Raw genomic sequence first — 19,272 nt, 5'->3', positions numbered from 1 at the left:
TAAGGGGGCTCTGATAGAATATGGGCCCTCTTATTAGGGGGGCTCCAATAGAATATGGGCCCTTTTATTAAGGGGCATCTGATAGAATATGGGCCCTTTTATTAAGGGGGGCTCTGATAGAATATGGGCCTTCTTATAAGGGGGGCTCCAATAGAATATGGGCCCTTTTATTAAGGGGGGCTCTGATAGAATATGGGCCCTTTTATTAAGGGGGGCTCTGATAGAATATGGGACCTCTTATTAGGGGGGGCTTTGAATTTTTTACTAGCCTTTCTTTTCAGCTTTAATATTTCACTGATAAGATCGATATATTCAACACTTTCATCGTCCTTAATTATAAAATAGATGACTTTGAGCTTTCCAGTTCTCCTGTATATTACATAACAGCAGGATCTACAAATACAATTTATGATTGACATGGCCGAAAAACATGACATGACGCTTAAGATCATTTTAGATAAACTGAGGCAGGGAATGTCTCTTAGTTCTCTACCATGTGACAGCAACACCCTACCATGTGACAGCAACACCCTTTCATGTGACTCTACCATGTGACCCTACCATGTGACAGCAACACCCTTCCATGTGACTCTACCATGTGACCCTACCATGTGACAGCAACACCCTTTCATGTGACTCTACCATGTGACCCTACCATGTGACAGCAACACCCTTTGATGTGACTCTACCATGTGACCCTACCATGTGACAGCAACACCCTACCATGTGACTCTACCATGTGACAGCAACACCCTACCATGTGACTCTACCATGTGACAGCAACACCCTACCATGTGACTCTACCATGTGACAGCAACACCCTACCATGTGACAGCAACACCCTACCATGTGACAGCAAAACCCTACCATGTGACTCTACCATGTGACAGCAACACCCTACCATGTGACTCTACCATGTGACAGCAAAACCCTACCATGTGCAGCAACACCCTACCATGTGACAGCAACACCCTACCATGTGACAGCAACACATTCATATAGTCATTGTGTTTATGAGAGTGGTCATGTGGTTATTGTTGGGTCTATAGAAGTGATCATATGGTTATTGTTATGTATATAGGAGCTTCATGCGCACCTGAATGGCTCCATCAGTTTGGACACAATGGACAAGCTGTTCACCTACAAGCACCAGACAAGCCCAGATGACCCTTCCTTACCCAGTCGAGATCTACTAATGGGCTGGAAAGCTGATGGTGAAAACTTTAGTGAGTAAGTATGGATAAGCAAATGACCCTACACTAGATGAACAAGACACTAAGTTCCCTTTGGCGCTATAACTATATAATTTTTCTCTTTTGTTTTATATTTCAGGGGGTTCAAAGTGTTCTCAGTCATTCACAAGTTAGTAGATGATGTTAACTCTGTCAAAATAGTAAGTATAGAATTGTGTCAACATAATTGTTTACGCCTCAATTGTTTATAAGGGTGAACAGGTCTGATGACAAGTGCCCATGTTTATGAGGGTGAACAGGTCTGATGACACGAGTGTCCATGTTTACGAGGGTGAACCGGTCTGATGACAGGAGTGCCCATGTTTATGAGGGAGAACAGGTCTGATGACAAGAGTGCCCATGTTTATGAGGGAGAACAGGTCTGATGACAGGAGTGCCCATGTTTATGAGGGTGAACTGGTCTGATGACAAGAGTGCCCATGTTTATAAGGGTGAACAGGTCTGATGACAAGAGTGCCCATGTTTATAAGGGTGAACAGGTCTGATGACAAGAGTGTCCATGTTTATAAGGGTGAACAGGTCTGATGACAAGAGTGTCCATGTTTATAAGGGTGAACAGGTCTGATGACAAGAGTGCCCATGTTTATAAGGGTGAACAGGTCTGATGACAAGAGTGTCCATGTTTATAAGGGTGAACAGGTCTGATGACAAGTGCCCATGTTTATGAGGGTGAACAGGTCTGATGACAAGTGCCCATGTTTATAAGGGTGAACAGGTCTGATGACAAGTGCCCATGTTTATGAGGGTGAAAAGGTCTGATGACAAGTGTCCATGTTTATAAGGGTGAACAGGTCTGATGACAAGAGTGCCCATGTTTATGAGGGTGAACAGGTCTGATGACAAGAGTGCCCATGTTTATGAGGGTGAACAGGTCTGATGACAAGAGTGCCCATGTTTATGAGGGTGAACAGGTCTGATGACAAGAGTGCCCATGTTTATGAGGGTGAACAGGTCTGATGACAAGAGTGCCCATGTTTATGAGGGTGAACAGGTCTGATGACAAGAGTGTCCATGTTTATAAGGGTGAACAGGTCTGATGACAAGAGTGTCCATGTTTATAAGGGTGAACAGGTCTGATGACAAGAGTGCCCATGTTTATGAGGGAGAACAGGTCTGATGACAGGAGTGCCCATGTTTATGAGGGTGAACTGGTCTGATGACAAGAGTGCCCATGTTTATAAGGGTGAACAGGTCTGATGACAAGAGTGCCCATGTTTATAAGGGTGAACAGGTCTGATGACAAGAGTGTCCATGTTTATAAGGGTGAACAGGTCTGATGACAAGAGTGTCCATGTTTATAAGGGTGAACAGGTCTGATGACAAGAGTGCCCATGTTTATAAGGGTGAACAGGTCTGATGACAAGTGCCCATGTTTATGAGGGTGAAAAGGTCTGATGACAAGTGTCCATGTTTATAAGGGTGAACAGGTCTGATGACAAGAGTGCCCATGTTTATGAGGGTGAACAGGTCTGATGACAAGAGTGCCCATGTTTATGAGGGTGAACAGGTCTGATGACAAGAGTGCCCATGTTTATGAGGGTGAACAGGTCTGATGACAAGAGTGTCCATGTTTATAAGGGTGAACAGGTCTGATGACAAGAGTGTCCATGTTTATAAGGGTGAACAGGTCTGATGACAAGAGTGTCCATGTTTATAAGGGTGAACAGGTCTGATGACAAGAGTGCCCATGTTTATGAGGGTGAACAGGTCTGATGACAAGTGCCCATGTTTATGAGGGTGAACAGGTCTGATGACAAGAGTGTCCATGTTTATAAGGGTGAACAGGTCTGATGACAAGAGTGTCCATGTTTATAAGGGTGAACAGGTCTGATGACAAGAGTGTCCATGTTTATAAGGGTGAACAGGTCTGATGACAAGTGCCCATGTTTATGAGGGTGAACAGGTCTGATGACAAGAGTGTCCATGTTTATAAGGGTGAACAGGTCTGATGACAAGTGCCCATGTTTATGAGGGTGAACAGGTCTGATGACAAGTGTCCATGTTTATGAGGGTGAACAGGTCTGATGACAAGTGCCCATGTTTATGAGGGTGAACAGGTCTGATGACAAGTGCCCATGTTTATGAGGGTGAACAGGTCTGATGACAAGTGCCCATGTTTATAAGGGTGAACAGGTCTGATGACAGGAGTGCCCATGTTTATAAGGGTGAACAGGTCTGATGACAAGAGTGTCCATGTTCTATAGGTGACAGGGGATGTCATCCATGATTTTGCTGGAGAGAATGTTAAATACCTGGAGCTGAGGAGCACTCCTAAGTCAAATCCCAAGACAGGTGATTTCATAATTTGGATATGTCTCTAGGATCTATGTTTAAATCTTCTCTTAAATGGATTTTTTTCTAACCTTTAGAAGGTGATATATTTGTCTAACCTTATTTCAAAAATATTATTTTCGATAATTAAAAATCATTTTTTTCAGATTAAAGTGTTTGTGTATAGTATTTTCGGATTGTTTCATCACCATTAGAAAAAAAAACAGACTAAAAATTTCAAAGGAAATAATAAGAAAATTTCAGTGGCAGGGTCTAAAACCCAAATATGCAAAATACTAGTGAGTTTGTAATGCGCATGATCCTGCACTTGATGAGCTGCAAAAAATATTCTTCATATTTGCTTTGCCCTTCAAACTTTCTGTTTTATTGCTTTGGGTACAGCATCAGAGCTAAAAGCCCTTGTTTAAACAAATACATATTCCGCTTCACAGCTGAACATCTGTGCCTTGCATTGAGGTTGACGGAAAGACAAAGGGAACCTACATTTACATTTCTCAGATAAGACCACATAATGGATGCCATTATCAGAAATGTTGTCCTATCCAAGAAGTATATAGACAGAGTAGGTACCCTTTGTCTTTCATCGACCTCAACGACAGATGTGAACGTTTAGTCTTCCCCTCCAAGCATGTGTCATTAACCTCAACGACAGACGTGAACGTTTAGTCTTCCCCTCTCAACGACAGCCGTGAACGTTTAGTCTTCCCCTCCAAGCATGTATCACTAACCTCAACGACAGACGTGAACATTGGGCCTCCGCTCTCAAAGAAAGATGTGGACATTTAGGCTTCCCCTCTCAACGACAGACGTGAACGTTTGGTCTTCCCCTCTCAATGACAGACGTGAACGTTTGGTCTTCCCCTCTCAATGACAGACGTGAACGTTTAGTCTTCCCCTCTCAATGACAGACGTGAACGTTTAGTCTTCCCGTCTCAATGAAAGACGTGAACGCTTAGTCTTCCCCTCTCAATGACAGACGTGAACGTTTAGTCTTCCCCTCTCAATTACAGATGTGAACGTTTAGTCTTCCCCTCTCAATGACAGACGTGAACGTTTAGTCTTCCCCTCTCAATGACAGACGTGAACGTTTAGTCTTCCCCTCTCAATGACAGACGTGAACATTTAGTCTTCCCCTTCAAGCATGTGTCATCAATCCAATGACAGACATGAATGTTTAGTCTTCCCCTCCAAGCGTGTGTCATCAATCCAACGACAGACGTGAACGGTTAGTCTTCCCCTCCAAGCATGTGTCATCAACCTCGACGAAAGACGTGAACGTTTAGTCTTCCCCTCTCAAGGACAGACATGAACGCTTAGTCTTCCCCTGCAAGCATGTGTGCACTTGACCCCCTTGCACACCTCTGAATGAGTTGCTTGTGTACCTCATTCTCCAGGGATGACTAAACAGGCCTATGTTGATGCCATACTAACGGCTATTGAAGAAGCAAAACAGAAATCACCAGGGATTGTTGTGAGGTGAGATAACTTTGTCACACAAGTTGTCCTTACAGTTGGGACCGGCGCTACTCCAGCACTAGGTGTATCAATTTATTTTATATAGGATACGTTACATTAGACAAAGAACCCTGCTCACCCAGACTCTGAAGGTAGAAGATCAGTTCAGATAGAAAGGGTTTGACTTAACCACGATAAAAAAATGTATATACCTGTCCTCGACCAGTCCTTTACCAGACCTATACCAGTCCTATACCAGTCTTAGACAGTCCCACACCAGTCCTATACCAGCCCTATATCAGTTCTACACCAGTCATACACTGGTCCTATACTAGTCCTATGCCAGCCTTTACCAGTCCTATACCAGTTATTTACCAGTCCCATACCAGTCTTATCTTAAGTAGAAGCAGCACATAATTATTAGCTGAATGATTGGTTTTCAGGTACCTGGTTTCGATAGACAGAAAAAAGGGACCTGCAGAAGCTGTCGAGAATGCTCAGCTGGCGGTAGATTACAGAAAGAGATATGGAGATGTGGTTTGTGGGGTAGACCTGGGCGGCGATCCAGCTGTAAGGTTCACCCCCTGTCAGTCCCACTCAGGGATGATGGTGATATCATGTTACCCCCTGTCAGTCCCACTCAGGGATGATGGTGATATCATGTTACCCCCTGTCAGTCCCACTCAGGGATGATGGTGATATCATGTTACCCCCTGTCAGTCCCACTCAGGGATGATGGTGATATCATGTTACCCCCTGTCAGTCCCACTCAGGGATGATGGTGATATCATGTTACCCCCTGTCAGTCCCACTCAGGGATGATGGTGATATCATGTTACCCCCTGTCAGTCCCACTCAGGGATGATGGTGATATCATGTTACCCCCTGTCAGTCCCACTCAGGGATGATGGTGATATCATGTTACCCCCTGTCAGTCCCACTCAGGGATGATGGTGATATCATGTTACCCCCTGTCAGTCCCACTCAGGGATGATGGTGATATCATGTTACCCCCTGTCAGTCCCACTCAGGGATGATGGTGATATCATGTTACCCCCTGTCAGTCCCACTCAGGGATGATGGTGATATCATGTTACCCCCTGTCAGTCCCACTCAGGGATGGTGGTGATATCATGTTACCCCTTGTCAATCCCACTCAGGGATGGTGGTGATATCATGTTACCCCTTGTCAATCCCACCTGGGGATGATAGTGAGTTATGTTATGATTGAGCTTTTGATGTGTTGTTGTCAATTTGTCAGGCATTTGAATCTAAGGACTTCCTTCCAGCACTGGCCAAAGCAAAAAAGTATGGGCTCAAGCTTGCACTTCATATTGCTGAGGTGTGTTTCACAAGTAAATCATAATGAGATGTAAGATACAACTTCAAACAAGATTATTTCCCTGAAATTGAAGTTATGGGGAGGTTTTCGTTATACTCTTAGAACCAGGAGTTTCTATTAGAAAGTGAAGTGCTTTCTATTTGAAAGGGAAGAGTGAATTTAAGATTAACGGAGATCTTACATCGCGTCTTATAGGAGGGATTGAACTTACTATGTTGAAATATCAAATGGTATTATATCGGCACGTTGTTCGCACATAAACACTCATAGTTGAGTTCTACAACTATACCACTAACGACTGTCTAAAAGCTTTGTGATTAGCACCAATAAAACTGTGAACTGGGTGAAAAGTAATGGTAAAATACCCCTCTTCTAAGCATGGTGCCCATTTAGGCGCATTATTAATTAAATAAAAAAGGCTAATACTTTAAGTTTAATAGTTGTTAAACTTCTATCGAGGTAGTTTATATGACTCGCGTAGGCCGCCCTCTTAGCTGGAAGGGCTTGTGTCCAGTCCTAATGAGCTACAGCACCACAGACATGCTTTGACATTCCCCTCTTTATATATAACAATACAATAAATGTAACTGTAATTATAGTCTAGTGTCCTGCTAATATTAAGCTTATCTAAATGACATAATACCAATGCAAATATATGTCGTTTTTTTGCGATTACTGAACCTCTAGTTAGTCCCTATATTTCGCAGGGACCTTAGTAACCTTTCCTGCGGAGGTGACTTGGCTTCTTGGCTGAGAAGATACTTCCCCAGCCTTGACAACTGTTAGTGCGCGACAAAAACATGTAAACAAGCCTTTCATTCTATGAACTCGTTACCGCATTAATAGTAACGGAACTCCATACCGCATCATTAGTGACGGACAATAGATAGTACTTTTCGCTTGCACGTGGTTATTTGTTCAGTATATTTTGTTCAGTTGCTTAACATGCATGTCAGTTTTTTGTGAGTTGCTAGTACGGACAGCAAAGATTAAGTGGTTTGTAAATGAAGTAGCGCCGGGACTTTCGTCGACATGTAGGACCCCCAAATTGTAAGTATAATGTACGAGTAGTTATCAGTTTATCGCTTTCCCAGTTTATAAGTTAGATTTTAATTGTAGTTTCTTTTAGAATTTTACCGCAATAAACGGCGAGATGACACATGGTATTTAACGGTCGGATTCTCGAGGCGCGTCCACATTCTTAAAATTAATTGGGTTCTTCGTCCTCAACGAAAGTCGTTATGGGAGAGAAAGAGATGTCAGATTTTGAAAGCAATATTGGAGCTCAGGTGAGCCAGTTAGAATTAAAGGGAAGGCAAACCGTTGCTCTTTCTGCCGTTCCGAAACAGCGAACTCGTATCGTCAAATTAATGTCGTCCGAGGACAACGTAGTCAAAGTTAAAGATGAACTCGAGAATTTGAACTATAAGTTTAACGCTTATATGAACGCCTTTGAAGCACATTGAACAGTATATTATTTGAAGAAGTTCAGGATAAAGAAAACAAGCGTTATGATGAAAAAGTGAAATCTGTGTGTGAATTCAGAGAGAACGTTTCAAGTTGGATATCCAAAATTGAAAATCGTTTAGTTTCGCACAATGGTAGTATTTCACAAGAGGTTCTCGGTCTTCGACGTCTTCTAGTTCAAAGTCTGGGGAATATTCTATTAAGAGTGATGCTAGTCAGAAGTATCTTACAGGGGAAAGGGCTAAAATCGCTGCTTTAGAAGTTGAGCGACAAATGTTAAAACGAAAGCAGGGACTATTGGCAAGAAAGCATGAGCTTGAAGTTGCACAAAAGGATTTGGACTACAAACAGACATTGAAATTGCCCGAGCTAGGGAACATATTTTCGCAACCGAAGAATTGTTTGAACGTGGGGGTAAGCCCTCAGACATTGCTGCTACAAACACACTTTTCTTGCCAAAATCCTCAAACGGGTTTGAAGGGGTTGACGGGGATCAAAAGGGTGATCATGTTTCCAGTATTAGAGCGAATGCATTGTTTGAGACCATCGACCGAAAGTTGTATTTTCCGGAAGTTTCTACTCCCGGAAATCCATTTTTACCGGACGCAATCGCCGACCGGAAATCGCGCCTTCCGGAAGTTGCTGCTGACCGGAAGCCAGCTGCGCCAGATATAACCGCAGACCGGAAGCCACCTGCGACAGACATATCCGCTGACCGGAAGCCAGCTGCGCCAGACGTAACCGCTGACCGGAAGCCGGCCATGCAAGACCTTCCAGCACAGGCACCCCGAGAATTTCCTGATTATCAGAGTATCACTCGAAGTCAACAAGAACTCTCAGCATCTATGCTTCTACCGCAGCCTAGAATCCCTAGGTTTCGTGGCAATCCACTTGAATATACATCATTTATTTTGGCGAATGAAGCGCTTGTACACTCAAAGGTTGGAAGCAATTCGGACAGGTTGTATTATCTTGACCAACTTTTAGAGGGAGAGCCTAAAGAGCTTATAGAAGGCTGTTTGTATTTGGACCCTGGGGTAGGGTACGATGAAGCTCGGAGACTATTGAAGCAAGAATATGGCGATCCTTATAAGATTTCCATTGCTTATGTGAACAAAGTTTGCGTGTGGCAATCAATTCGAGCAGATGACAGTCATGGTTTGCGAAAGTTTGCTATGTTCTTGACTAAATGTAAGAACACGATGCAAAACATTGATCATCTCACTGTTTTGGGCCACGCCCAAAATATGTGTATAGTTTTGAAGCTCCCAAGTTTTCTGCAGAATAAGTGGCGCGATTTGGTTACTAAACGGGAAAAACAAGACAAGAAAATCGTGCGCTTTGATGTTTAGTTGAGTTTATTGTAACCGCGGCAGAGACGGCGAACCACCCAGTTTACGGAAAGGCTATCTTTAAAGCCAGAGACCAAGCAAACTCGAAGTGGTGACAAAAAGCAGAGTCCGCACCCGATTCCAAAGCAGAAAAGTGATTCGTTTGCTACGGATGTTATTTCTCCTACTGTTTCATCTCACATCAGCGAAGCGTCTAGTCCGCCAACCTCTGGTTCCCAGTCTTCCAAGGCAGCATGCTCCTCAACAACTGACACTTGTTTGTATTGTAAGGAGAACCATGATATTGATGTATGTAATAAGTTCAAGAAAATGTCTGAAGAGACTTTGTCAAAGAGAAGAATGTATGTTTTGCTTGTTTTCAAAGTGGTCATGTTTCTATAGGCTGTTTGAATAAACGAACATGTAAAACCTGTGGCAATAAGCACCCCACTTCTATGCATAATGAAAGCTTTGAAAAAAAGTCTGAAGGCGGTCAAGCAAATACTGTGAACTCTGCTCGTGTAAATCTAACTGATACCAATAAAGTTAGTAACTCTGTTGTGTTACATACGGTAATCCCTGTCAAAGTGACCAGTAAGAACAATGACTGTCGTCGAAACGTATGCCTTTTACGATGGAGGGAGTAGTGGCTGTTTTATCACCGAAGACCAACGCCAGCAACTTGGTGAAGATGGAGTAATGACATCAATTCAATTAGGAACAATCAATGGAAAAGAAATCGTGGATACAGTTGCTGTATCTCATGTGGTGGTAACCGATTTAGATGGCGACAATGCTGTGGAACTACCGAAAACGTACACCAGGGATTTTATTCCAGTTGACACCACGCAAATACCAAGGCCAGAGATAATCAAGCAGTAGGATTACTTACGAGAGATGGCCAAGGAGATTCCCGAATATAGACCGGAACTCCAAATAGGACTATTGATAGGAAGCAACTGCCCAGCTGCTTTTGAACCACTAGAAGTACTTCCAAGTCAGCGTGATGGCCCCTTCGCAATTCGATTGCTCCATGGTTGGTCAATAAGTACGCCCTTATGTATAACTGCCCAGTGTCAAGACGTCAAAGAAATCATTGCTCCCGAGACACTATTGAGGATGTTCGAACTGGACTTCAATGAGACAAAGGAGAGCAAAGATCCCAATCTGTGTTGTCATTCACAAGAAGACAAGAGATTCCTTCAGATAGTCGAGGAAGGAACACATGTCGACGGACACTATGAAGTTCCGCTTCCATTTAAGGATAGTGATATCAGTATGCCTAACGATAGAGAACAAGCCTTGAAACGAGTCATATGGCAAAAGGAGAAGATGGAACGAGATGCACGTTACCATGCAGACTATAAGAAGTTCATCGAGGATATGATGAAGAAAGGTTATGCGCGAAGAGTTCCCGCAGACCAACAGTGCCCCGCTGATGGCAAGGTTTTCTATGTGTCATCATGGTGTGTACCATCCGTGTAAGCCGGACAAGATAAGAGTTGTTTTCGATTGGGGCGCGAAGCATCACGGGACGGCGCTAAACGACAAGTTGTTACAAGGCCCGAACCTGACGAATTAATTAGTTGGAGTGCTTCTACGATTCCGAAGAGAAGATATAGCGATAATGGGTGACGTTGAAGCAATGTTCTATCAAGTGCGCGTACCACTAGAACAATGTGATTTTTTTAGATTCTTGTGGTGGCCTGAAGGCAACTTGAAGAACGATTTGGCCGAATATCAGATGTTAATACACATATTTGGGGCAACATCATCACCCAGTTGTTCTAGTTTCGCCCTCCGAAGAAGCGCAGACGATGCCGAGGTCAAGTACGGTAAACTAGCGGCAGATACCGTTCGTCAGAACTTCTACGTTGATGATTCTTTGGTTTCAGTAGAATCTGAGGAAACCGCTGTCGAGTTAATCAAGGATCTTCGTCAGACGTGCGCGCAAGGAGGATTCCGCCTAACGAAGTTTGTCAGCAACTCTCGAGTCGTCATGGAGACCATTCTTGTGGAAGAGTACGCTAAACAGATTGTGAATCTAGACTTTGATCAAGACGCCTTACCAGTTGAGCGCGCATTGGGAGTGCAATGGTGCGTTGAATCTGATCTACTTGGATTTCGTATCACATTATCAGACAAACCAATGACAAGGAGAGGGGTTTTGTCTATAGTTTCGTCCGTTTATGACCCTATTGAACTTCTAGCACCTTATATTTTACCGGCGAAGAAGTTACTCCAAGACTTATGTAAGCTGAACAACCTCGGATGGGACGACGAGATTCCGAGTGAGTATCAGAGCAAGTGGACGAAATGGCGCCAAGGACTACCAGTGATCGAGAAAGTAACCGTGGATCGATGTTACAAGCCGCGCAACTTTGGTCAAGTAGTATCTAAGCAAGTACACATATTTTCTGACGCAAGCACTATTGGTTACGCCTCAGTAGTCTACCTACGTATGGTCAACAACAAAGGCGAAGTCCATTGCCGTGTCCTGATGGGAAAAGCGCGTCTTACCCCAGCGACCAAGACGATGACAGTTCCACGTTTGGATTTGACAGCTGCAACCTTATCCGTGCGCTTGGGAAAGCTACTAAAGAAAGAGCTAGAAGACGAATCCGGAAGTATTATGTACCACACTGACTCTACTACAGTACTGAGTTACATTGCTAATGAACAGAAGAGGTTCAAGGTATATGTCGCGAACAGAATTCAAGTAATCCGTGACTCATCTAACCCAGCGCAGTGGAAATTCGTACCGTCAAAGGACAATCCTGCAGATGATGGATCGCGTGGAATGGATGCAAGTACGTTTTCAGAAGAGCAACGCTGGCTTCATGGGTCCGACTTTCTTTGGAAGGATGAAGGTGATTGGTCATCGCAATCTAAAATGCCAAGACAAGTGTCAGGAGACAATCCTGAAGTGAAACAAGAAGTTACAAGTAATGTGGTCGGTTTTGATGATTCCATTTCTACTGTTGTCAAGCTTATCGAGCATTTTTCAAGTTGGTATCGTTTAAAGAAGTGCGTTGCTGTTTTCCTGCGTGTGAAAGCTTTCCCTCAGAACAAGATTAAACAAGTGAAACCATCTGAAGACGCCAAGTTTGCTGAGAGACATCACCATGGAGAAGGGCCACTTACAGTCTGAGAGTTCAAAGACGCAGAAATAGCAGTCATCAAGTTCGTTCAAGCGCAAGCTTTCCCCAATGAGATAGAAGCTTTAAGCCATGCTGTGCGCAACCAGGAGGATTCACAGGGTCGGGCAACTCAGAACAATCCGTAGGAGTTGGCAAGGCAAGTTCAATTTCAAGACTAGATCCGTTCATGGCTAATGGGATGTTGCGTGTTGGTGGACGATTACGGAGAGCTGATATTCCAGAAGAAAGCAAGTATCCAGTCAGATGACTGGAAAGCTCATGTGACCAAACTGCTAATTCGACAAGCGCACTGTCAGTTAGGACACGCAGGTCGAAATCATGTCATCGCCCATTTGCGCAATCGTTACTGGATAATTGCAGTTAACGCAGCCACCAGGAGTGTACTCCAGTCTGCGAACAGAAAATGGCCGATCTTCCTAGTGTCCGTCTAGAACCTGCACCACCGTTTACGCACCTTGGGATGAACTTCTTTGGCCCATTCAGTTATCTCCAAGGTCGCAAGACAATGAAGAGCTATGGAGTAATATTTACATGTCTCGCTTGTCGCGCTGTACATATTGAGATGGCTTCATCTTTAGACACCCACTCGTGCATCCAGGCGATACACCGTTTAACCGTTCGCCGTGGACTAGTGCGAGAATGGCACCAATCTTGTTGGCGCAAGCTAAGAATTGCGCAAAGCTGTCGAAGAAATTAAAGAGGAAGAAATAAGAAGCAAGTTGCTTAAAGAAGGTATCCACTGGGTGTTTAATCCGCCTTCCGCAAGTCATATGGGTGGCTCTTGGGAGAGGCAAATTCGATAAATTAGATATTGAAAGATATTAAACAGTCTGCTCCAAGAACATGGAAGCCGCATGGATCACGAAGCCCTACTGACTTTGATGTGTGAGGTCGAAGCAATATTCAATTCACCGCTGACCACAGTGTCTAGTGATCCAAATGACTTGGACCCCTTGACGCCAAATCACATCCTAACTATGAAGGGGAACACTGCAAGCTACCCGCCAGGAGACTTCCAACGACCTGACCCCTACGTGCGACGCAGATGGCGGAGGATCCTGTACTTAGCGAATACTTTCTGGTCCCGTTGGCAGAAAGAATACTTGGTCACACTCCAAGAACGCCTCAAGTGGCAACGCGAAAGAAAAAACCTGAAGGTGGGAGACCTTGTTCTCCTGAAGGACAACGCACCAAGGAACGTGTGGGAAATGGGGTTAATCAAGGAGACGGAAGAAGATCCGCAAGGCATAGTTAGAGCCGTCACGGTCAAAACGAAGAAAACAGAGCTCAGAAGACCGTCTGCCAAGTTGGTACTACTGCTAGAGTCAGAAACTACTGTGTAGTGTAGGGTCGGGAATGTTAGTGCGCGACAAAAACATGTAAACAAGCCTTTCATTCTATGAACTCGTTACCGCATTAATAGTAACGGAACTCAATACTGCATCATTAGTGACGGACAATAGATAGTTCTTTTCGCTTGCACGTGGATATTTGTTTAGTATATTTTGTTCAGTTGCTTAACATGCATGTCAGTTTTTTGTGAGTTGCTAGTACGGACAGCAAAGATTAAGTGGTTTGTAAATGAAGTAGCGCCGGGACTTTCGTCGACATGTAGGACCCCCAAATTGTAAGTATAATGTACGAGTAGTTATCAGTTTATCGCTTTCCCAGTTTATAAGTTAGATTTTAATTGTAGTTTCTTTTAGAATTTTACCGTAATAAACGGAGAGACGACACATGGTATTTAACGGTCAGATTCTCGATATGGCGCGTCCACAACAACGATTATCTCTATCTTTCCCAGCCTTGACAACGATGATCTCTTGATCTTTCCCAGCCATGACAACGATTATCTCTATCTTTCCCAGCCTTGACAACGATGATATCTTGATCTTTCCCAGCCTTGACAACGATGATCTTTTGATCTTTCCTAACCTTGACAACGATGATTTCTTGATCTTTCCCAACCTTGACAATGATGATATCTTGATCTTTCCCAGCCTTGACAACGATGATCATTTGTTCTTTCCCAGCCTTGACAACGATGATCTTTTGATCTTTCCCAGCCTTGACAACGATGATCTTTTGATCTTTTCCAACCTTCAAATGATTATATCTTGATCTTTCCCAGCCTTGACAACGATGATCTCTTGATCTTTCCCAGCCTTGACAACGATGATATCTTGATCTTTCCCAGCCTTGACAACGATGATCTTTTGATCTTTCCCAACCTTGACAACGATGATCTCTTGATCTTTCCCAACCTTGACAATGATGATATCTTGATCTTTCCCAACCTTGACAACGATGATCTCTTCATCATTCCCAGCCTTGACAATGATGATCTCTTGATCTTTCCCATCCTTGACAACGATGATATCTTGATCTTTCCCAGCCTTGACAACGATGATCTTTTGATCTTTCCCAGCCTTGACAACGATTATAACTTGATCTTTCCCAGCCTTGACAACGATGATATCTTGATCTTTCCCAGCCTTGACAACGATGATCTTTTGATCTTTCCCAACCTTGACAACGATGATCTCTTGATCTTTCCTTTATCTTGATCTTTCCCAACCTTGACAACGATGATCTCTTGATCTTTCCCAACCTTGACAATGATGATATCTTGATCTTTTCCAGCCTTGACAATGATGACTTCTTGATCTTTCCCAGCCTTGACAATGATGATATCTTGATCTTTCCCAGCCTTGACAATGATGATAACTTGATCTTTCCCAGCCTTGACAATGATGATCTCTTGATCTTTCCCAGCCTTGACAATGATGATATCTTGATCTTTCTCAGCCTTGACAATGATGATATCTTGATCTTTCCCAGCCTTGACAATGATGATATCTTGATCTTTCCCAACCTTGACAATGATGATCTGTTGATCTTTCCCAACCTTGACAATGATGATATCTTGATCTTGCTGGGCTGGTGCCTTTCTCGGCAGGAGCTTGACGGTATTCAGGGCTTTTATCGTGTGTGGGCACTGCGTCTTCTTTGTCTGTATCATCTATCGTTTGCTCATGACCTACCAACTGTGTGAACGGCATTGCATGTTGAGGAGGTTGTTTAGAATAAGTGCGGGGTCATAAGTGTCCCCATATGCGTCTGTAGAGCTTGTTGTTGATTTCTGCGACATACGTTCTGGGTAGGGTTCGGTCGACTGAGTACCTTTCCAGGTTTTCTTGTGAGTGTTCCAAATATGCACTCCCTACCAGCGCATTGGTTATAATAGGCAGCTTGCCTGACTTTCCTGGTTATTATATTTGTGTCCTTCCGTAACCGTCTACTTTGAGTGAAATGATGGGTTACTTTTGGGTAGCAGGGGTCGTGGTTGGCTTCCAAACAATAGTTCATAGGGCGGGGGCAGATTGTCGTCTAAAGGGGAAATTTGGTATATCCATAGGGCAGTGTATGGACACTGTTTATCATATTGGGTCTTGGACCAGAGCTGCTTCACTTGCCAACGCTTTCCTCAGCTAAGCTGAGGTGATGAAAAGGTGAACTAAACGTCGCCTCTGTTAACAAACCTATTGTGATTGTGTAGTCGGACTACGATTATCAGGTACATGGAACCAGCGCTACGCTTAGTACAACCATATTATCTGAGGTGAACTTTCTCACAGGAGCAACTAGTCGATGAATAGGAAAAAAGAAGTAGACCCGTCAGCATGTGAAGAAAAGTAGTAGGGCCGCTGACCATGGATGATGCCATCTGTTCGTTGGCTTGAGCATCGCCTCTTATGGCTGTAGGGACCTATGCAGGAGTGGGAGTCCGACTGCAGGGGTCGCATCTGTGGGTTGACTCTGGTCTGCTTCACGTCGGCGAACTCTCCTCTCAGCCGCCGCCACAAATAGCCTCTCCTCACTCCAGGTAAATGGCAAAACTGAAGTGTCCTCTCCAGGTGTAAGGTGTAAGTATGTGGATGATGGCGTGAACGGATGTACGTTCCTTGTCCTTGCTGACGGACCCAAAGGAATGGCAGGGCTGCTACAGTTTGGCGCCAAAAAGGTCGTAGGAGATGCCAGAGCAAGGTTAAAAGCTTCGCCTTCGGAATTTTCCTCAAGGTTTTCTCCTAAAGCCTTTTCTATGCTGGATGTTGCCGCAAGACAGCCGAGGTTTGGCAAAAGGGTCTCTTTCCCCTGGATGGATTGCCCTCCCGGGCTAACGAGCCCCATCTGTCTAAAGCAAAATGGCTTTAAGCCTTAATGGCCACTTATTCGCCCCTTCTCCTTTTGGTAGAAGCAGTTCCGCCTGGCTTGGGAGCCACGTGTGCAGGCAAGGAGCTAAAGTTAAATGTCAGAGGCTATGTGAGATGCGCTCCGTATGGGAGCATTTCTTAGGGAGTAGGAGCTTACCCCCACTTCCATCCCTTATGGCAGTGACAACCCTAGGAACCGTGACGATAAACAAATGTGCTAAAATATAAACTTTAGATATCCAAAAACTATTTATGCTATTTAGGTCACTAACTATTATACTAAAATGAATTCCCGATTCCAAGAAAGTAATTTACTTAGTTATTTTACAAAATGGACTATTGCAAACTTTTTATTATTATTTTAATCCATGGAAACATTTGACACATTCTTGATCACTCTAAGTACTTGTACATTCTGCAACTCATAAACATTGCTAAATCATAAATTCAACTTCAATACACTGAACTGAAAGCACTGCAAGTCTAGTTGTATTGTATGTCCCCCAATGCTTCTCAACGCAAGCGTACGGAATTGTATTTACGCTTTTTTTATCCTGATGATACTCACACTTAGGAAGCCCAAAAATTTGTTCTTGAATAGCCTCTTTTAGCATATTCTGATTTGGCTTAGCTGGTAAAACTTCTCTGTCGAAATGTTCCATGCAATGCAATGACAGGATTTTTTAGTAGGACTCCAGCCATATGAAGCGCAAACACGATCTAACTCTGTGTTTACCAATCAGCTCAATCAAAAGCTAGTGCAGGTTGATGACGTCATACTGCTCGACCAATGAAAAAAATAGTATAGATATTGAGGTTTGCCACAATAAACTGAGAGTATGTTAGCTTAAGGGGCCCATCCAGTGGTCCATACACTAGGTCCAAAGGGAGCAATGGGTCCATACACTAGGTCTAAAGGGAGCAATGGGTCCATACACTAGGTCTAAAGGGAGCAATGGGTCCATACACTAGGTCCAAAGGGAGCAATGGGTCCATACACTAGGTCTAAAGGGAGCAATGGGTCCATACACTAGGTCCAAAGGGAGCAATGGGTCCATACACTAGGTCCAAAGGGAGCAATGGGTCCATACACTAGGTCCAAAGGGAGCAATGGGTCCATACACTAGGTCTAAAGGGAGCAATGGGTCCATACACTAGGTCTAAAGGGAGCAATGGATCCATACACTAGGTCTAAAGGGAGCAATGGGTCCATACACTAGGTCTAAAGGGAGCAATGGGTCCATACACTAGGTCTAAAGGGAGCAATGGATCCATACACTGGGTCTAAAGGGAGCAATGGATCCATACACTAGGTCTAAAGGGAGCAATGGATCCATACACTAGGTCTAAAGGGAGCAATGGGTCCATACACTAGGTCTAAAGGGAGCAATGGGTCCATACACTAGGTCTAAAGGGAGCAATGGGTCCATACACTAGGTCTAAAGGGAGCAATGGGTCCATACACTAGGTCTAAAGGGAGCAATGGGTCCATACACTAGGTCTAAAGGGAGCAATGGGTCCATACACTAGGTCTAAAGGGAGCAATGGGTCCATACACTAGGTCTAAAGGGAGCAATGGGTCCATACACTAGGTCTAAAGGGAGCAATGGGTCCATACACTGGGTCTAAAGGGAGCAATGGGTCCATACACTGGGTCTAAAGGGAGCAATGGGTCCATACACTGGGTCTAAAGGGAGCAATGGGTCCATACACTGGGTCTAAAGGGAGCAATGGGTCCATACACTGGGTCTAAAGGGAGCAATGGGTCCATACACTGGGTCTAAAGGGAGCAATGGGTCCATACACTGGGTCTAAAGGGAGCAATGGGTCCATACATTAGGTCTAAAGGGAGCAATGGGTCCATACACTAGGTCTGAAGGGACCGTCATTGATGACATCACATATCAAATGACCATATTTTTGCACCCCCCTTGACATCAACATGACACCTTCCGAGTTTGATTGTCATACAATGTTTCTTTTAGGAAATATTTTTCTATTTTAATAATGTCAGCATATTTTTGCTTTTAGTGAGAAGACCATAGTTTTGTACCCCCCTTGACACATACATGACACCTACCAAGTTTGGTTGTCATATGATACTTTTTTTGGGAAGGACAGAAATTGCATCACGAAAATTCAAGTCTAACGGTTCCTAATTTTTGCTACCATATTTTCTTTCTTTACCACTCTTTCTTAGGTGTGGGAACTCCACCAAAAATGTAAAGGGATAGATAGACTGCAGAAAAACATGCAGGAATTTCAAGTCTTCTTCAAACTTAAATTGAAAAATTAATCAGCACTTTTTGTCCTTTTTTGTTACGTAGGTTCCTGGTGCCAAGGAAGCCAAGGATCTTCTGGAGTTACCGACGGACAGGATAGGTCATGGCACATGCCTACATCCAGATAGGGGGGGCTCTCAGGAACTCTTAGACATTGTAGAGAAACATGCTATTCCATTGGGTGAGTGCACTTTATCCGGTGGCTACAGGGGAGGGAAATAAGACAGAGGGCAGGTCACAGGAATTCAAGTCTTAGAGATTGTGTAGGAACATGCCATTCTGTTTGGGTGAATGTGTACACTCTCTCTAACAAAATTAATTGTTTGCCTCCAGAGTTGTGCTTGTCTTCCAATGTTCAGTGTCACACAGTCAGCTCATACGATGACCACCACATGTGGCACTGGTACAACACCAACCATCCCTTCGTCATATGTGTAAGTACAACATCAACCACCCCTTTGTCATATGTGTAAGT

At 43.8% G+C, this 19,272-nt stretch overlaps 1 protein-coding gene across 1 annotated transcript in view; it reads left to right on the top strand.

Moving 5' to 3' along the window:
* Positions 1–19,272, top strand: part of LOC5505673 (adenosine deaminase-like protein) — a 24,822-nt gene extending 5,550 nt beyond the window's left edge. Inside the window, exons 2-9 of the mRNA XM_032374000.2 lie at positions 1,082–1,230; positions 1,333–1,393; positions 3,458–3,545; positions 4,940–5,021; positions 5,444–5,570; positions 6,262–6,342; positions 18,843–18,978; positions 19,131–19,272. Coding sequence (XP_032229891.2) covers positions 1,082–1,230; positions 1,333–1,393; positions 3,458–3,545; positions 4,940–5,021; positions 5,444–5,570; positions 6,262–6,342; positions 18,843–18,978; positions 19,131–19,270 — 864 coding nt within the window. The 3' untranslated portion in view covers positions 19,271–19,272. The remainder of the gene's footprint in view (positions 1–1,081; positions 1,231–1,332; positions 1,394–3,457; positions 3,546–4,939; positions 5,022–5,443; positions 5,571–6,261; positions 6,343–18,842; positions 18,979–19,130) is intronic.

The sequence above is a fragment of the Nematostella vectensis genome, chromosome 5, assembly GCF_932526225.1.
Source record: "Nematostella vectensis chromosome 5, jaNemVect1.1, whole genome shotgun sequence".
In the NCBI taxonomy this organism is placed as follows: Eukaryota; Metazoa; Cnidaria; class Anthozoa; order Actiniaria; family Edwardsiidae; genus Nematostella; species Nematostella vectensis.
The sequence above is the reverse complement of the archived record's forward strand: the minus strand, read 5'-3'. Positions and strand labels throughout refer to the sequence as shown.